At 42.6% G+C, this 13,607-nt stretch overlaps 1 protein-coding gene across 3 annotated transcripts in view; it reads right to left on the bottom strand.

Moving 5' to 3' along the window:
- The window catches only part of Lin54 (lin-54 DREAM MuvB core complex component), a 41,674-nt gene that overhangs the window by 10,856 nt on the left and 17,211 nt on the right, over nucleotides 1-13,607 (bottom strand). For all 3 annotated transcript variants that reach the window (XM_028773663.1, XM_028773661.1, XM_028773662.1), the window contains exons 4-10: nucleotides 10,491-10,707; nucleotides 5,172-5,245; nucleotides 4,666-4,863; nucleotides 3,670-3,761; nucleotides 2,928-2,999; nucleotides 1,593-1,695; nucleotides 1,310-1,447 (exon numbers count right to left, since the gene is read on the bottom strand). In XM_028773663.1, coding sequence (XP_028629496.1) covers nucleotides 1,310-1,447; nucleotides 1,593-1,695; nucleotides 2,928-2,999; nucleotides 3,670-3,761; nucleotides 4,666-4,863; nucleotides 5,172-5,245; nucleotides 10,491-10,707 — 894 coding nt within the window. The remainder of the gene's footprint in view (nucleotides 1-1,309; nucleotides 1,448-1,592; nucleotides 1,696-2,927; nucleotides 3,000-3,669; nucleotides 3,762-4,665; nucleotides 4,864-5,171; nucleotides 5,246-10,490; nucleotides 10,708-13,607) is intronic.

Genomic DNA, 13,607 nt, shown 5'->3' with positions numbered 1-13,607 from the left:
GAAGAGACTTTGAACTTTGGACTTTTAACACTGTTGATTCTGCTATAGACTATGGGGACGTTTGAAGTTAGACTAAATGTACTTTTTATTATGTTATGGCTAGGTATGGCCCCCATAGATCCATGTGTTTGAATAAGCCTATGGGGACCAGGGAGTGGAATGTGGTGGATTAAATAAGCTTGGCCCATGGGAAGTGGCACTGTTGGGAAGTATAGCCTTGTTGGAAGACATGTGGCCTTGTTGGAAAAAGTGCATCACTGTGGGCGTGAGCTTTTGAGGTCCTGCGCTGAAGCTCCTCCTAGGGTGAAAGAGACCCTCTTCCTGACTGCCCTTGGATTAAGATTTACAACTCTTGGCTCCTCTAGCACCATGTCTGCCTAAATGATGCCATGTCTCCCACCATGATGACAATGGACTAAACCTCTGAAACTGTAAGTCAGCACCAATTTAAATGTTGTCCTTTATAAGAGTTGCCTTGGTTATGGTGTCTCTTCAGAGCAATGAAACCTTAGAGAGGCTGTCCATCAAAATTGGGTATGGAAGGAGTTTCCCTCTGAAAATGACGCTTGAAAGAATGCAAATATAGAAGAACTAGCTACAGGAATGACTCAACCCAAAAGTTTAACATCAGGCACAGGCAGATTGTTACATTAAGCTTTGAAAATGAAAAGTGATAGTTTGAGACCTTGTCTGAAGTAAGAAGCAAATAATTTTATACATGACTTCTCAAGACAGAGCAGCAAGCATATTCTCTAGGGAAGTCAGCCAGCCCAGGAGTGAAGCCAGCTGGCTGCAAGTAATGGAAGCAGTGAGAAGGGATTCTCTGAGCTCTCAGAGAGCAGTAACTTGTCTGCAGCATCCTGTGTGCTTCCTTCTGCAGAGCAGTGCTAAAGGGAGACAGCCTTTATTTCAGGGCTACTTCAGCATAGATGCTATTTGATGTCCATATCTAAACAGCCCATGGGGCTAGGTGGGTAGTACTGAGCTGTCACTGAGAACCTCTGGTGTAGTTACTATGTGTCTACGTTAATATCGTAAGTGAAAAGCTAGCATACTGGCGTTATGATTTACATGCTTTCAGGTAAAGGCCATTAAGTTACAATCGTAGATCTCACTAATAAAGCCAACCCCGTCTGAGTGATGAACCTAATGGCTCTTCTCAAGCTCTGCTTAGAAGGTCCCAGGCCTTCCTCAAACAAAGGCCTCTACGCTACCTGCTTATTTTCAAAAGTAACAGCACAGTGATTTGCCAATTTCAAATCACCTCCAAAGATTGCACGGTTATCTTCCCCAGCAAGTGCTTACTTACCTCGTAGCACTCACAGTAGTTTTTAAGGCATCCTGATCGTTTGCAGTTACAGCCTTTGCTGTGCCGCCGGTCCGACTCCCCCTCTTTTCCTTTCCCTATCTTTGGCTTGAAGGCTTCCGGATTTCTATCAAGGCATGCCTTTGGGAACAGACCAAACACCAACGAGGTTAAACTGTGGATTGGAGTTAAATGCCTCAAAGGTAAAGAATCAGGCTTTCTTTATAAAGCAACCCTTCTTAACAATGGGTAAGAAGAATGTTTGTCAGTCACTTGCAAGAATCACCTTTATTGCCTTTTGTCTCTCATTCTCGTGCTCTAAATTGTTGTAACAATTGGTACAATTGCAGTTGTTGCAGAATTCACCATTTGCAAAGCAATCACAGTATCTGAAGATAAAATCAGAATAAAATTAAAACATCATTTTAAAATAAAATTAGCAATTAGCTGGTTACAACTGTGGTACATCAGAATGTACACAGAGATATTTAGATACAGAATTAACACCAAAAACAGACAGCCAGTCGTATATGAGAGCCACCAACTCCTGGAATGTCATCCTAAAGACTAAAAATCTTTCCAGCTAACAGATGTCCTTCCTTGAGTTATTTCAAAATCCTGAGGAAAAGGAGCTGGGCCTGATTCTTACAAGAAAGTCACAGAACTGGACAGTGCTCCTTGAGACCCTGAATCTCCAACAGAACCAGTACTCTCCATGTACGTTCCTAAGAAAATTATTCACCCAGTGAACTTATGTTTTTTAATTAACTTATTTTCTGTGTATGAGTGTCTTGCCTGCATATGTACATGTACCACTTGCATGCCTGGTGCATGAAGTGGTACATGTCAGAAGAGGATGTCAGAAGAGGGCATTGGATGCCCTAAGATTGAAGTCAGATGGTTGTGAGCAACCACTTGGGTGTTAGGAACTGAACCCTTGTCCTCTGCAAGACCAACAAGTGCTTTTCACCACTAAGCCAACTCTCCTGGCCCCTTATCTAATGACTCGTAAAACTACATGTATTCCCTGACTTGGGAGAACCACATCTATGATCATAAACAAGATGAAACTATTAATACTGAGACATAACCTAGGTCTCATTTTGCTGGGTCCCTAGACCCTGAGGGGGACTCTAAAATTAGTTCCTTCTGTTTTTGTTTGTTGTAGTTTTTCCAGACAGAGTCTTAACCATAGGCTATCCTGGACTCACATCACAAATAGTCCAGGATGACTTGGAACTCCTGTCAATCCTCCTGCCTCAACCTCCTCAGTGCTGGAATTCTAGGCAACAGGCCACCATGCCCCGATTATTTTCTTCTGAATCAATAAAAGGACAGTTTTCACGCTACAACATATGTTCCTCCATTTACATGTAGATGTAAATTGTTGAGCTGTAACTGAATTTCTCTGTTGGGAACTTGTACTTAGCTCTACCGTCTATCTGGCTCCAGAGCTCCGTGCAGCGCGGGCGGCCTGAGCACCGTGTAGCACCGAATCCTTCTGACTGCATGTTCAAGTATGAGAACTATTTGACTTGCAGTTCCATGCCAACTAGCTTCAGTTAGCTGTAAGAATATGTGTAGTTGTATCAAATAAGCAAACAGTAATAAAACTACTCACAATTTCAAACACAGTGATTTTGTGCAGTTACAGGGTTTTCTGGGCCGACTGGCAGACTCTGATGGAATTATGCTGTCCAGACACACATAGAAACAATCAATTAGTTACTTACAACTAGAAAAACAACCTCCAATCTATAAACTCTTCCTAAAGTAAAACATTAATAGATGCTTCTATTTCCAGCAAAACTTTATTAGGATGTTTCCTTTACATTTTAAAAACTATCATCAACAGTTGCTTAAGAATACCTCACATACACTCTTCTCTCTGCGAGAACTGAGGTTGAAAAGCTTTCAGAGCTCCTAGAGTTTCACTATGAAGGGAGGAGTGAGGAGGGAGAAGGAGGTGCATGAAGAACGTAAGAACGACATGGTGGGGGGACGGAATGGGCTGGTTCACTCTGCACGGTTCACAGGCCAAGAGAGCAAAGGCAGCGAAGAGCTGCCAAACAATGACACAGAGCCAACACAATGTGAAAGCCAGCACTAAACATCATTTTACAAACGTTCCCAGCAAGTGGAAAACCATGACAAAACTGGCAAAGGACATGAGGGAGTCTGTCACTGACGAGACTGGGAGTCTGTCTCTAAACGTGTCCACTTCAACTACTTCAAAATAGAGGACTTTAGACAAATACACAGCTTTAATGGAAAAACAAATGGAATGTATTTAGAATAAATCTATTTAATGCTGCACTTAAACTGACTTAATAATTAAATTTATATATTTTCAGACTCCTTACCCATTGAATGGCAGTCTCGCCTGTGTCTGGATGCCAGATGTCCCAGTAAAGTTAGAGCTGCTTGCTATAGACACGTAGGAAGACTGCTGCAACTATTAGCAAAGAAACAAGTTCAGATGATATTTGCAAAAATTGATAGCACTCTCACACATTACAATGTACAAGAAGCATGTCTCCCCAAAGATAAAAAGCAATGGGGAACGTCATATAAACCTCATGGTGTTTTTGAAGTCCTCAACCAACACTAGTGAAATAGCATGAATGTCTAACGTCATTGAGTGGTATAGATATAACAAGACTACCTCACAAAGGACCATGTCAGGGCTATAGGAAACTCTAGCGGAATGTCCTGCAATACCAGAATACCATCTATGAAGTGAGAGATTCAATGTGCCGACTGCTAAGTAGGTACTGTATTATTTATCACATCACAAAACAATGAGGGGGAGGGGACCATATGTAGCTTCTATTCTGCAGGGTTGTGCAAGCACAGGAAACACGACACCTTGGCTGAAAATGAAGGTTCATGCTTATTCTCCCAGCACTCCGAAGGCAGAGGCATGGTGAATTCCATGTCGCCCTATGCTAAAGTGAGAGCCTGTCTCAAAAAAGTCCCTAAGAAACGTACCTGACAGCCTATCTTCAAGCACAAGCCAGCGGCATTCTATTTGTGTGTGCAGATGAATGTTAGTGTGGGCACAGTCTTCCCTAAATTCACTGGGATTCTGATTTTTAATGTCAACTTTGTAAAATGCTTATCTATAGTCTTACCCTATCACCAAACTATTCCAAATTACCCAACTTTTAAATCTTATTTCTGCTGTATATCTGTAAATTCTAAACAAAAATAAATTCAGATGTTCAATTAATATAACATTTTAGAAAGAGTCCGTTTACTACAAAGCTGATGTTTACATTGTACTTAGACTGTGGTAGAACTAGACATTCTAAGGGCAAACAGTATTTCCAAAGCATGGTCCCTTCCCCTCCACGTACCTGAGTGACATACTGAGCCGGAAGCACTGCGTAACCCACATTCCCTGTTCCTGGAGCTGGTGCCAACACAGTACCTGGTGGCAGGTTAGTGAGGTTGGGCTGGATCTGAGGCAGTGGTGTGGCAGGCATGATGAGCCGTTGTTGTGGCTGGCTCGTAGTTACAATCTGTGAAGTTGAATTGATTGGTTTTGGAACAACCTTTAAAAAAAACAAAAAGAAAATTTGTGAGTAAATAATAAAAACTATTAATTTTATGGGAGCTTAATTCAGTATAAATCTTTTATACATAAATTTTTTTCTGTTTTTTCAAAACAGGGCTTCTCTATATAGCCTTGGTTATCCTGACACTGGCTCTGTGGACTAGGCTGGCCAGGTCTGACTCAGAGATCCACCTGTCTCTGCTCCCCAAGTGCTGGGATTAAATGCATGGGTCACCATGCCCAGCTTCCTATAACTAAAAAGTAAATTGCCCTTTGGGAAAAACGGAGAAGCTACACAATACTCACTTGCTTAACGGCCTGAGCTTGGACAAATGGAACTGACATCCGTACAGGGGTGGTATTAACAACCACTGGTTTCGCTTTAAAAAAAAAAAAAAAAATTTTACAAAAAAACAGTACTCAAAACACTTAAGCATACTTATCCTTCGAGCTATGCTTAGGAGACAGCTCAGAGCGCCCCACTCGATTCTCATTTTGCACATCTTTAATCAGAGCTAGTTACCTTTCTTAGGAGGCAGAGGCAGATCCAGGGATCTCTGTGAGTTGGGAGGCAAGCCTGATTTACATAATGAGTTCCAGGCCAGTACAGGCTACAGTGAAAAACAAAACAAACCAAAACAACAAAAAATAGAGACCACAACCAACAGCAAAAAAGGGTAGTTAACAAGTCACGATTGCTTATTCCCCCAGCAAACGTGAGTTTGAGGTGAGTAATCTCCCAGGGGAGGGACTAGCTGCAGGCTCAAAGTTTCCCACTGAAATCCTGCAGCCTGAACTCAGGGCCATACACAAAACCGGAAAACAAATGAACTGCATTTACAAGTTCAGCTAAGCACATCATTCTGTGCTACTACTTTTAATTCCCGTGTTTTTCTTTAAGCTACAGAAAAGATCACACTGGCACAACTCAGTATTTAAAAAAAGACAACAGGGCAAAAGGTTAAGAGTCTGAGTTCTTGAGCTGGCAAGATGGCTCACCCAGCAGGTGCACAGAATTGAATCCCTGAGACCCACGTGGTTGAAGTAAGGGACCAACTCCCACACCACCATGCGTGCACATACATAACACCCACAAACTTACAAGTACACATGTATACACATACATCAACACACTCACAAACATGTGCACACACATACATGACACATGCATACATGAGCATACGTGCACATACACACGCTCAAAATACATGCACACATGCACACATGAATGCACATACTTATTAATAATGAAAAAAGTAAGTTCTAAAGTCAAAAGATCCAGTGGTTCAAGACCCAGTACTGCCACTTTTAAGTGTGTAGGCTGTTTGACTGTGACGTGGGCAGTGAATTCCCACACCGGGTAGAAGGATTAAAGGTTGATTCCTAAAAGTAGATTAGAACAGTTCCCACCAAATAGCAAGTGCTCAGTGAATGTCAGTTAGTGTCACTACTGCTGTTACTGTAACCCTGCTACTATATAGATGACACTGTGGGCAGTACACTCCAGGAGACCCACGTTTAAAGTTCTTGCTCTCAAGATTATACTGCTGAATAGATTAGGCATGTACCCAAGTACAAGAAAAATAAGTCTTAAAAACAGACTTCTATAGTTGATGTGTATCAGTGTTTTACCGCCTGCATTTATGTCTGTGTACCACAAGCATGTGTGTTGCCTATGAAGGTTCAAATAGCATGTCAAGTCCCATAAAAATGAGTCCCGTGTAGTGCTGGAAACTGAACCCAGATCCTCTGCGAGAGCAGCACATGCTACCTGTGCTGTTAAGTCTTCTCTCTAAACCCACAGAAAAACTCAGAGAGTCCTACAAGTGACTTCACAGGGACTAAGAGGTTACATTTATGAGTGTGTGAGTGTGTGTGTGTGTCTGTGTGTGTGTGTTTAACAATAATTAAAGAAATAGAGCTGATGAACTTGAGAGCAAGAGGATGTGGGAAGAAAGGGAGAGAGAAAAAGGCAGGAGTAAAATGATGTGATTATATTTAAATTTCAAGAAATAAAACATACTATTAAAGAAGATAAATTGCCTTGAGATTTCAAAGAGGAGAAAATACACTTATTGGCAGAAAGTGGGCATCTGGAAAGTGTCTAGGACACCACAGTAAGGGGCCCAACCACGCAGCAGTGGTGGGCTCCCTCATACAGGCTGCGGCGGCACAAACACTGAGGCAGGGCTTCACTGCAGACAGCCTGAGAAGTGGGAATGGCAACGCCTAGTCACATATTAGTAAACACGGCAGTCTCAGTGCAGCCTGGGGTAAACAAACGCACAGGAATAGGAAGGTTTCAGAGAGTCTGCTGAGTGTCCTGGAATGTCAAGGCAGAAATGTGAACATTTATTCTGTTTGTTGTTTGTTTGTTTGTTTTGTTTGAAAGAGAGTCTCTCTATATATATAGTTCTAGTTGTCCTGGACCTCACAATGTAGACCATGCTGGCCTTGAACTCACAGAGATCCTCCTGTTTCTGCCTCCCATGTGCTGGGATTAAAAGCATTCACCCGGTTTGTATTCTTTTTTTTTTTTCCAAGGTGGGGGGATTATTCAGAAGATAGGGTAAAGGTCGGGGGAGAGAAATGGGAGAAGATGGCAGAGAAAGAGGAGAGAGGGAGGAGAGAGAGGAGAGAAGTGGAGGCCGGCCATGATCACGTGGAGAGAGGGGGAATGGAAGAGGTGGGGAGAGGCAAGGGGACAGAGAGAAGCTAGAGGCAAGAGAGCAAGAGAACAAGAGCTTGTATTCTTTTTTTTTTTTTTTTTTTTGGTTTTTCGAGACAGGGTTTCTCTGTTTAGCCTGGGCTGTCCTGGAACTCACTCAGTAGACCAGGCTAGCCTCAAACTCAGAAATCCATCTGCCTCTGCCTCCCAAGTGCTGGGATTAAAGCCGTGTGCCACCACCGTCTGGCGAGCTTGTATTCTTAAATTCAGTTTAATTTTAATTTTTGAGACAGGCCTCAGTATGTCGTCCTGACTGGCCTGGAACTCGCTATATAGATGAGGTTTGCCTTGAACTTACAGAAAGCTGCCTACTTCTGCTTGCCCCGATGCTAGGATTACAGGCATGCGGCATCCTGCCCACTTTTAATCTGTATTTTTAATTCTATAGGCAATGAGAAGTTTCTAGGGTGATCTGAGGTACTTAAATATTATTGAAACAACACAATGAAAAATTTATTTGGTAGCAGTATGTAAAAAAACAAAACAATCAACTCAAGTTGCAAGAACCAAGACAAGGCAGAAGAGCAGAGCATGAGAGGGTGGGTGGCTCAAGGCAGGTGCAAGCAAGAGCTTGCCAGACCTGGGAATGGGAAAGGAGATGTCACCACCCACCTCCACCTCACCAATGAGTGTTGGAACTGTGGTAAAAAAGGAAGGAAAGGCCAGCCATTGCCGGCTACCCAAGTGAGGGTGGTGAGAACTAGACTTATGTGGGCTGGCTAGCAGAGGGCAGAGCCTGATGTGCAGAAACAATGGAGAAACGTAGGGAACAGTTGGCAATAGACTAAAGAACTCCGTCCAGGGCCAATTAGGCAAATTCTGAACACTGCTTACTGCCATTTCCATAGCCTTGAAGGGGTGGGGTAGTTAGAGACTTAGGAAGATAGAGAGGATAGAACCTGGGGTTTCACATATGTGACAGTAAAGCCAGAAGCCTGGTCTCAAAGAAAGACAAATATTGGGGATAAAACATTCTAAACAATAAATGAAATAGCCTTCTTTGTATAAAAAGGCCATCACGACATCAATGGGATTCTTCCTTTCTTAAACTTTTGATGGAGACTGGCAGGCTAGTAGCTGAAAGACAGAGCCATGAGTGTCCTAGGTGACAGCTATACACAGAGGGTTCCCAGGAGAGCAGTGACCAGTGGTGACTGCAGGGCTCCAGCTGGGCAGGGACACAGCTGGCTCAGAGAGTAGAGCATTTGCCATAGAAGCATGAGTACTTCAGACCATGATGAGCACACAGAGCCAGATGTTATGCTGCACCTCATTCCAGCTCACCTACAGCGAAATGGGAGCTAAGACAGGACACCCGGAAGCTCAAGGAGCCAGCTAGTCTGCTGTACTGAGCATCTAGTCTGCTGTACTGAGCATCTAGTCTGCTGTACTGAGCAGCTAGTCTGCTGTACTGAGCAGCTAGTCTGCTGTATTGAGCAGCAGGCAACAGCTTCCACCACAGTGAGAGCCGACATGACACGGAGGCTCTTCTGAGTTCCAGGTTTGCTCGGGGGCAAGTACGTCTGCACTCCCACTCACATATATGTACATGCACAAAGACAAAATCAAAGTGAATTTAAAGGTGCATATGAGATATTTCAATAGTTATAATAAAAAAAAGAATACATAAGCACTGTGTGGTGGTTTGACTAAAAATGGCCCCAACAGGATCATATACTTGAGTACTCAGCTGCCAGGGAGTGGAACTCTCTGAAAAGATTAGCAGGATTAGGAGACGTGGACATGCCAGAGCTAGGTTTTCTTATTCTCTGCTCGCAGATCAGGATGTAGCTCTCAACTGCCTCCTCAGCACCGAGCTTGCAAAGCCTGCTGCTATGCTCCCCACTGTGATGACAATGGACTAAACCTCTGAACTAAACTGTAAGCCAGCTCCAATTACATGTTTTCCTTTATAAGAGTTGCCACAGACATGGTGTCTCTTCACAGCAATAGAACAGTGACCAAGATGCAATGATGTTGGATTGAAGTTATTTGAGCTTGATTCTTCCATTCACTTCTGCATTTCGTTTTGTGGCATTGGGGATCAAGCCTAAAGCTTACATATAAGGTGAGCACTCTACCACTGACCTACCTACTCATTTTTTCAATTTGACATTTTTGGAACATACAGCAGTTTCCCAAAGAAAAGCAGGTTCTGAGCTATAAGCTGTTCTGAACCTTTCATTCTGCTCAATTCTGAAAAGCAGCTAAGCCTGAGAGCAGTCACACATGTCTATGCATATGTAGCAGGAAATAGGAAGGGTTGATTGATTGTTGGCAGAGTCTCCTTGCAGGCCACCCTTGAAACTGCCATAGAATGAGGACCCTGAACTTCTGATCCGTCTTTGTCCACCGCCCAAGCACCAGGTTTACAAGGTATATACAACCACACCCAGTCTGTGGTAGAAGGAGTAAACCTAAGGCTCTATCTATGCACATAAGGCAAGCACTTTGTCGACTGAGTAGACTTGCCAATTACAATTTTAAAGTACTATTCAAAAGAAGATTAAAATAATTGTTACATTCTTTACACACTGACCCAAGCCTTAGCAAAGAGCTATACAGTTCAGAAATTAAATAAAGCATTTGGTTCCAACTAATAGCTACCCAGTTAATCAATACTTAGGATTATCTGGTATTACTGTGTTTCAGGTAGTCTGTGGGCTGCCTTACATAGATGCTGGAAACCAAACTCTGGTTCTCTGGGAGAGAGTTAAGCCCAACTCACTTCTCACAGAATAAATAGCGGTTACATACAACTCTGATCTTGTATGTCTTCTGTAACCACTACTCATTCATACTGTCTAAGGAAATTCCAGATTGAAAAGAAGAAGAAGCAATGTTCTTTAACAGTGTTTAAAGCATTCACTACTGCTAAAAGAAAACTGGTTACAAACCTTGCTGAAGAGGCTGAGTGTTTACACTGGGATTCTGACTGACTGGCTGGGCTGAGCTGCTGGCTGTTGTGGCAGTAACAAGTCGGACATAATGAAACTTGCTTCCAGGCACTTGAATCTGCTGGACATTGGGAGCAGTTGCCAGAGGAATGATGGTCTTAAACTGGGATGTGCTCATGCCTCCCACAGTGATGGTCTGCACGGCTGACTTGACTGTCTGTCAAACACAAAACAACATGCCTTCTGTTAATCTGTTAACATACAACAGTCATTTAGGTAAGAGCGTGTGCTCTTAAATCTCATCAGCAATGTGCTTGGAAAGAAATGAAAAAACGATATTCAGCTGGAGCAGGAGAGAAGATGGCTCAAGGAGTAAGCGCTCTCCCAGACAACCAGAGTCTGGTTCCAGCATCAATGTAAGGCAGCTCACAGACCACCTAAAACTCAGTCTCCAGGGGAATCCAATGCCCTCTTCTAGCTTCCACAGGCATGTGTGTTCATATGCACAAGCCACACACACCATACACACAGCACACATACAAACATAACACATACACACACATATACACAACATATGCACACACACACGTATATATACATATACACACTTAATTTGAGGCAGATCATGGGAGGGTTTGGAGAAAGGAAAGGGAAGGGAGAAATATTGTAATTATATTATAACCTCAAAAGTAAAAAAAATAAGGCCGGGCGGTGGTGGCGCACGCCTTTAATCCCAGCACTTGGGAGGCAGAGGCAGGTGGATCTCTTGAGTTTGAGAGTTCGAGGCTAGCCTGGTCTACAGTGAGATCCAGGACAGCCAGGGCTACACACAGAGAAACCCTGTCTTGAAAAAAACAAACAAAAAAAAAAAGTAAAAAAAAATAAAACTGAAAACAATATGCAAGAATGCACATCTTGTTGTTGCTGTCAGGTAACTATGAGAAAAGTATCATTTTTGACTCTCAGAATTAAAAAGAGAATACAGATGTTACTTTATCAAACTATAGCAATTTTTTATTAAATACATTATAAAAGAGAAAGACCGTCCTGTTCTCTTATCAAGTGTAGTCTATTCTGAAAGGCTGTGATAGTCAGCACTCTGCTTCATCACGCCAAATACAGTTATCCCAATTTGGGTTATCTAGAGAGTAACCAATTCTGGATGTAAAAAATCTGAATTAATTTTTAATAATCACTTCAATAATTTTCTTCAGCAGACAGTACGCTGAGACTTTGCAGGAAGCTAATGAAACATCAGAAGCAGCCAGAAAGCAATTAGTCTCATGAGATGCCCCTAGTTTACGTATGCCTCATGTATGTCAACGTCAGCACAAGCAAAGGTGAACTGGGGTGGGTGACAGACACTTGGCAATCTCAGCACTGCAGAAGCCGAGGCTAGGTGCTGCAGGTAACACACTGAAACTTTATTTAAAACAATGAATAGATAAAATAAAGGAAGTTAACCTCTTGTAGAATATTATTTCATAAGAGATGACACATACCCCTACTTAGTCTAGAGAAAGTGCTCACATAAGACAACTATCAAGTGGTTAAAGGATCTAAATTCTCTCTTCACACTTTCTTCCTGTCTCACAGGGACTTGAGGTAGAGCTAGCAGTAGAGGGCTAGCTTAGCACTTAAGAAGCCCTAGGCTTGATTCTCAGCACTGCAAAACAAAACAGACATTTTTTTTTAAATGTGTGGGGGGAGAAATAAAGAGATGTTTAGTTTAGGAAAGCACTGGCTGTTCCCGCACAACCTTCCTGTATATAACGCCAGTCCCAGGGATCTGAGGCCCTCTTCTGGCCTCTGTGGGTACCATGTATATACACGATGCACAGACATACATGAGGGCAAAATTCTCATATACATAAAAGGAAAATCTTCCCAGGTGGTAGTGACTCATGCCTTTAATCCCAGCACTCAGTAGGCAGAGGAACGTGGATCTCTGAGTTTGAGGACAGCCAGGGCTACACAGAGAAACCCTGTCTCAAAAAACTGACCAAACAAACAAATAGAAGGAAATCTTAAAAGCAAAACTCAGACCTTTTGGTATTTGTTTGTTTGTCTGTTTGTTTGAGACAGAATTGTTTGTGTGGCCCTGGCTGTCCTGGAACTTACTCTGTAAACCAGGCTGGCCTTGAACTCACAGAGATCTGCCTGCCTCTGCCTCCCTAGTGCTGGGATTAAAGGCGTCCACCACCACTGCCCAGCAAACTCAGACCTTTTAAAATCTAATGCAAAATTTTTCTGTATCTTAAGCTTGAAGCTGCCACTCTTATAAGCTATACCTAACCGGCTTTTAACAGAAAACGTCGGCTCTGTTTTTAATCAACATACAAGTCTGTTTACGTTTTTTTAAATGCATGTCTGTTATTATTATGTATGTGAGGTATGATGTGTATGTTTGAATGTAGATACATGTGTGCCATGACATGGATGAGGAGGTCAGAGGATAACTTTTAAGAGTCGGTTTCGTCCCTGGTGATCACTTATACAGCCTGTACAGACAGCACTTGACTGCCAGGTCAGCTTACAAATCCTACATAAAGTTAAATATTGAAAAAGTCACAAACTGTGATCTCCTATCAAACCAACTGACCTTTCTTTGTCGCCCTGCCCCCTCCTTATTGACTTTCTTTGGGGCTAAATATTTTAAGAGCTTTGAAAAACTTGCTCAGTCAGTGGTACAGTCTTACCTAATATGCACACACCTAGTCTTGATCCTGACATGTGCATGCAAAGAAACATTTAAAAATACTAACTTGTTACATCTACAAACTTACTCTTACTGTGCTATGTCCTCCATGTTTCTTACTTTACTCTTTGCCTCAAGAATTCACTGTGGGATTTTCTTTTTTTTTTCTTTTTCATTTTTCGAGACAGGGTTTCTCTGTATAGTCCTGGCTGTCCTGGAACTCACTCCGTAGACCAGGCTGGCCTGGAACTCAGAAATCTGCCTGCCTCTGCCTCCTGAGTGCTGGGATTAAAGGCGTGCGCCACTACCGCCCGGCGGGATTTTCTTATATGTAGGTCTACCAATAGGAAATTCTAGAAGGGAAGGGGGAAGGGAAGGGGGAAGGGAAGGAAGGGGGAAGGGAAGGAAGGGGGAAGGGA

Source organism: Grammomys surdaster, unplaced genomic scaffold (genome assembly GCF_004785775.1).
Source record: "Grammomys surdaster isolate TR1022 unplaced genomic scaffold, NIH_TR_1.0 233, whole genome shotgun sequence".
Classification (NCBI taxonomy): Eukaryota; Metazoa; Chordata; class Mammalia; order Rodentia; family Muridae; genus Grammomys; species Grammomys surdaster.
Note: the sequence above shows the minus strand (reverse complement) of the source record. Positions and strands in the feature narration are given on the sequence as shown.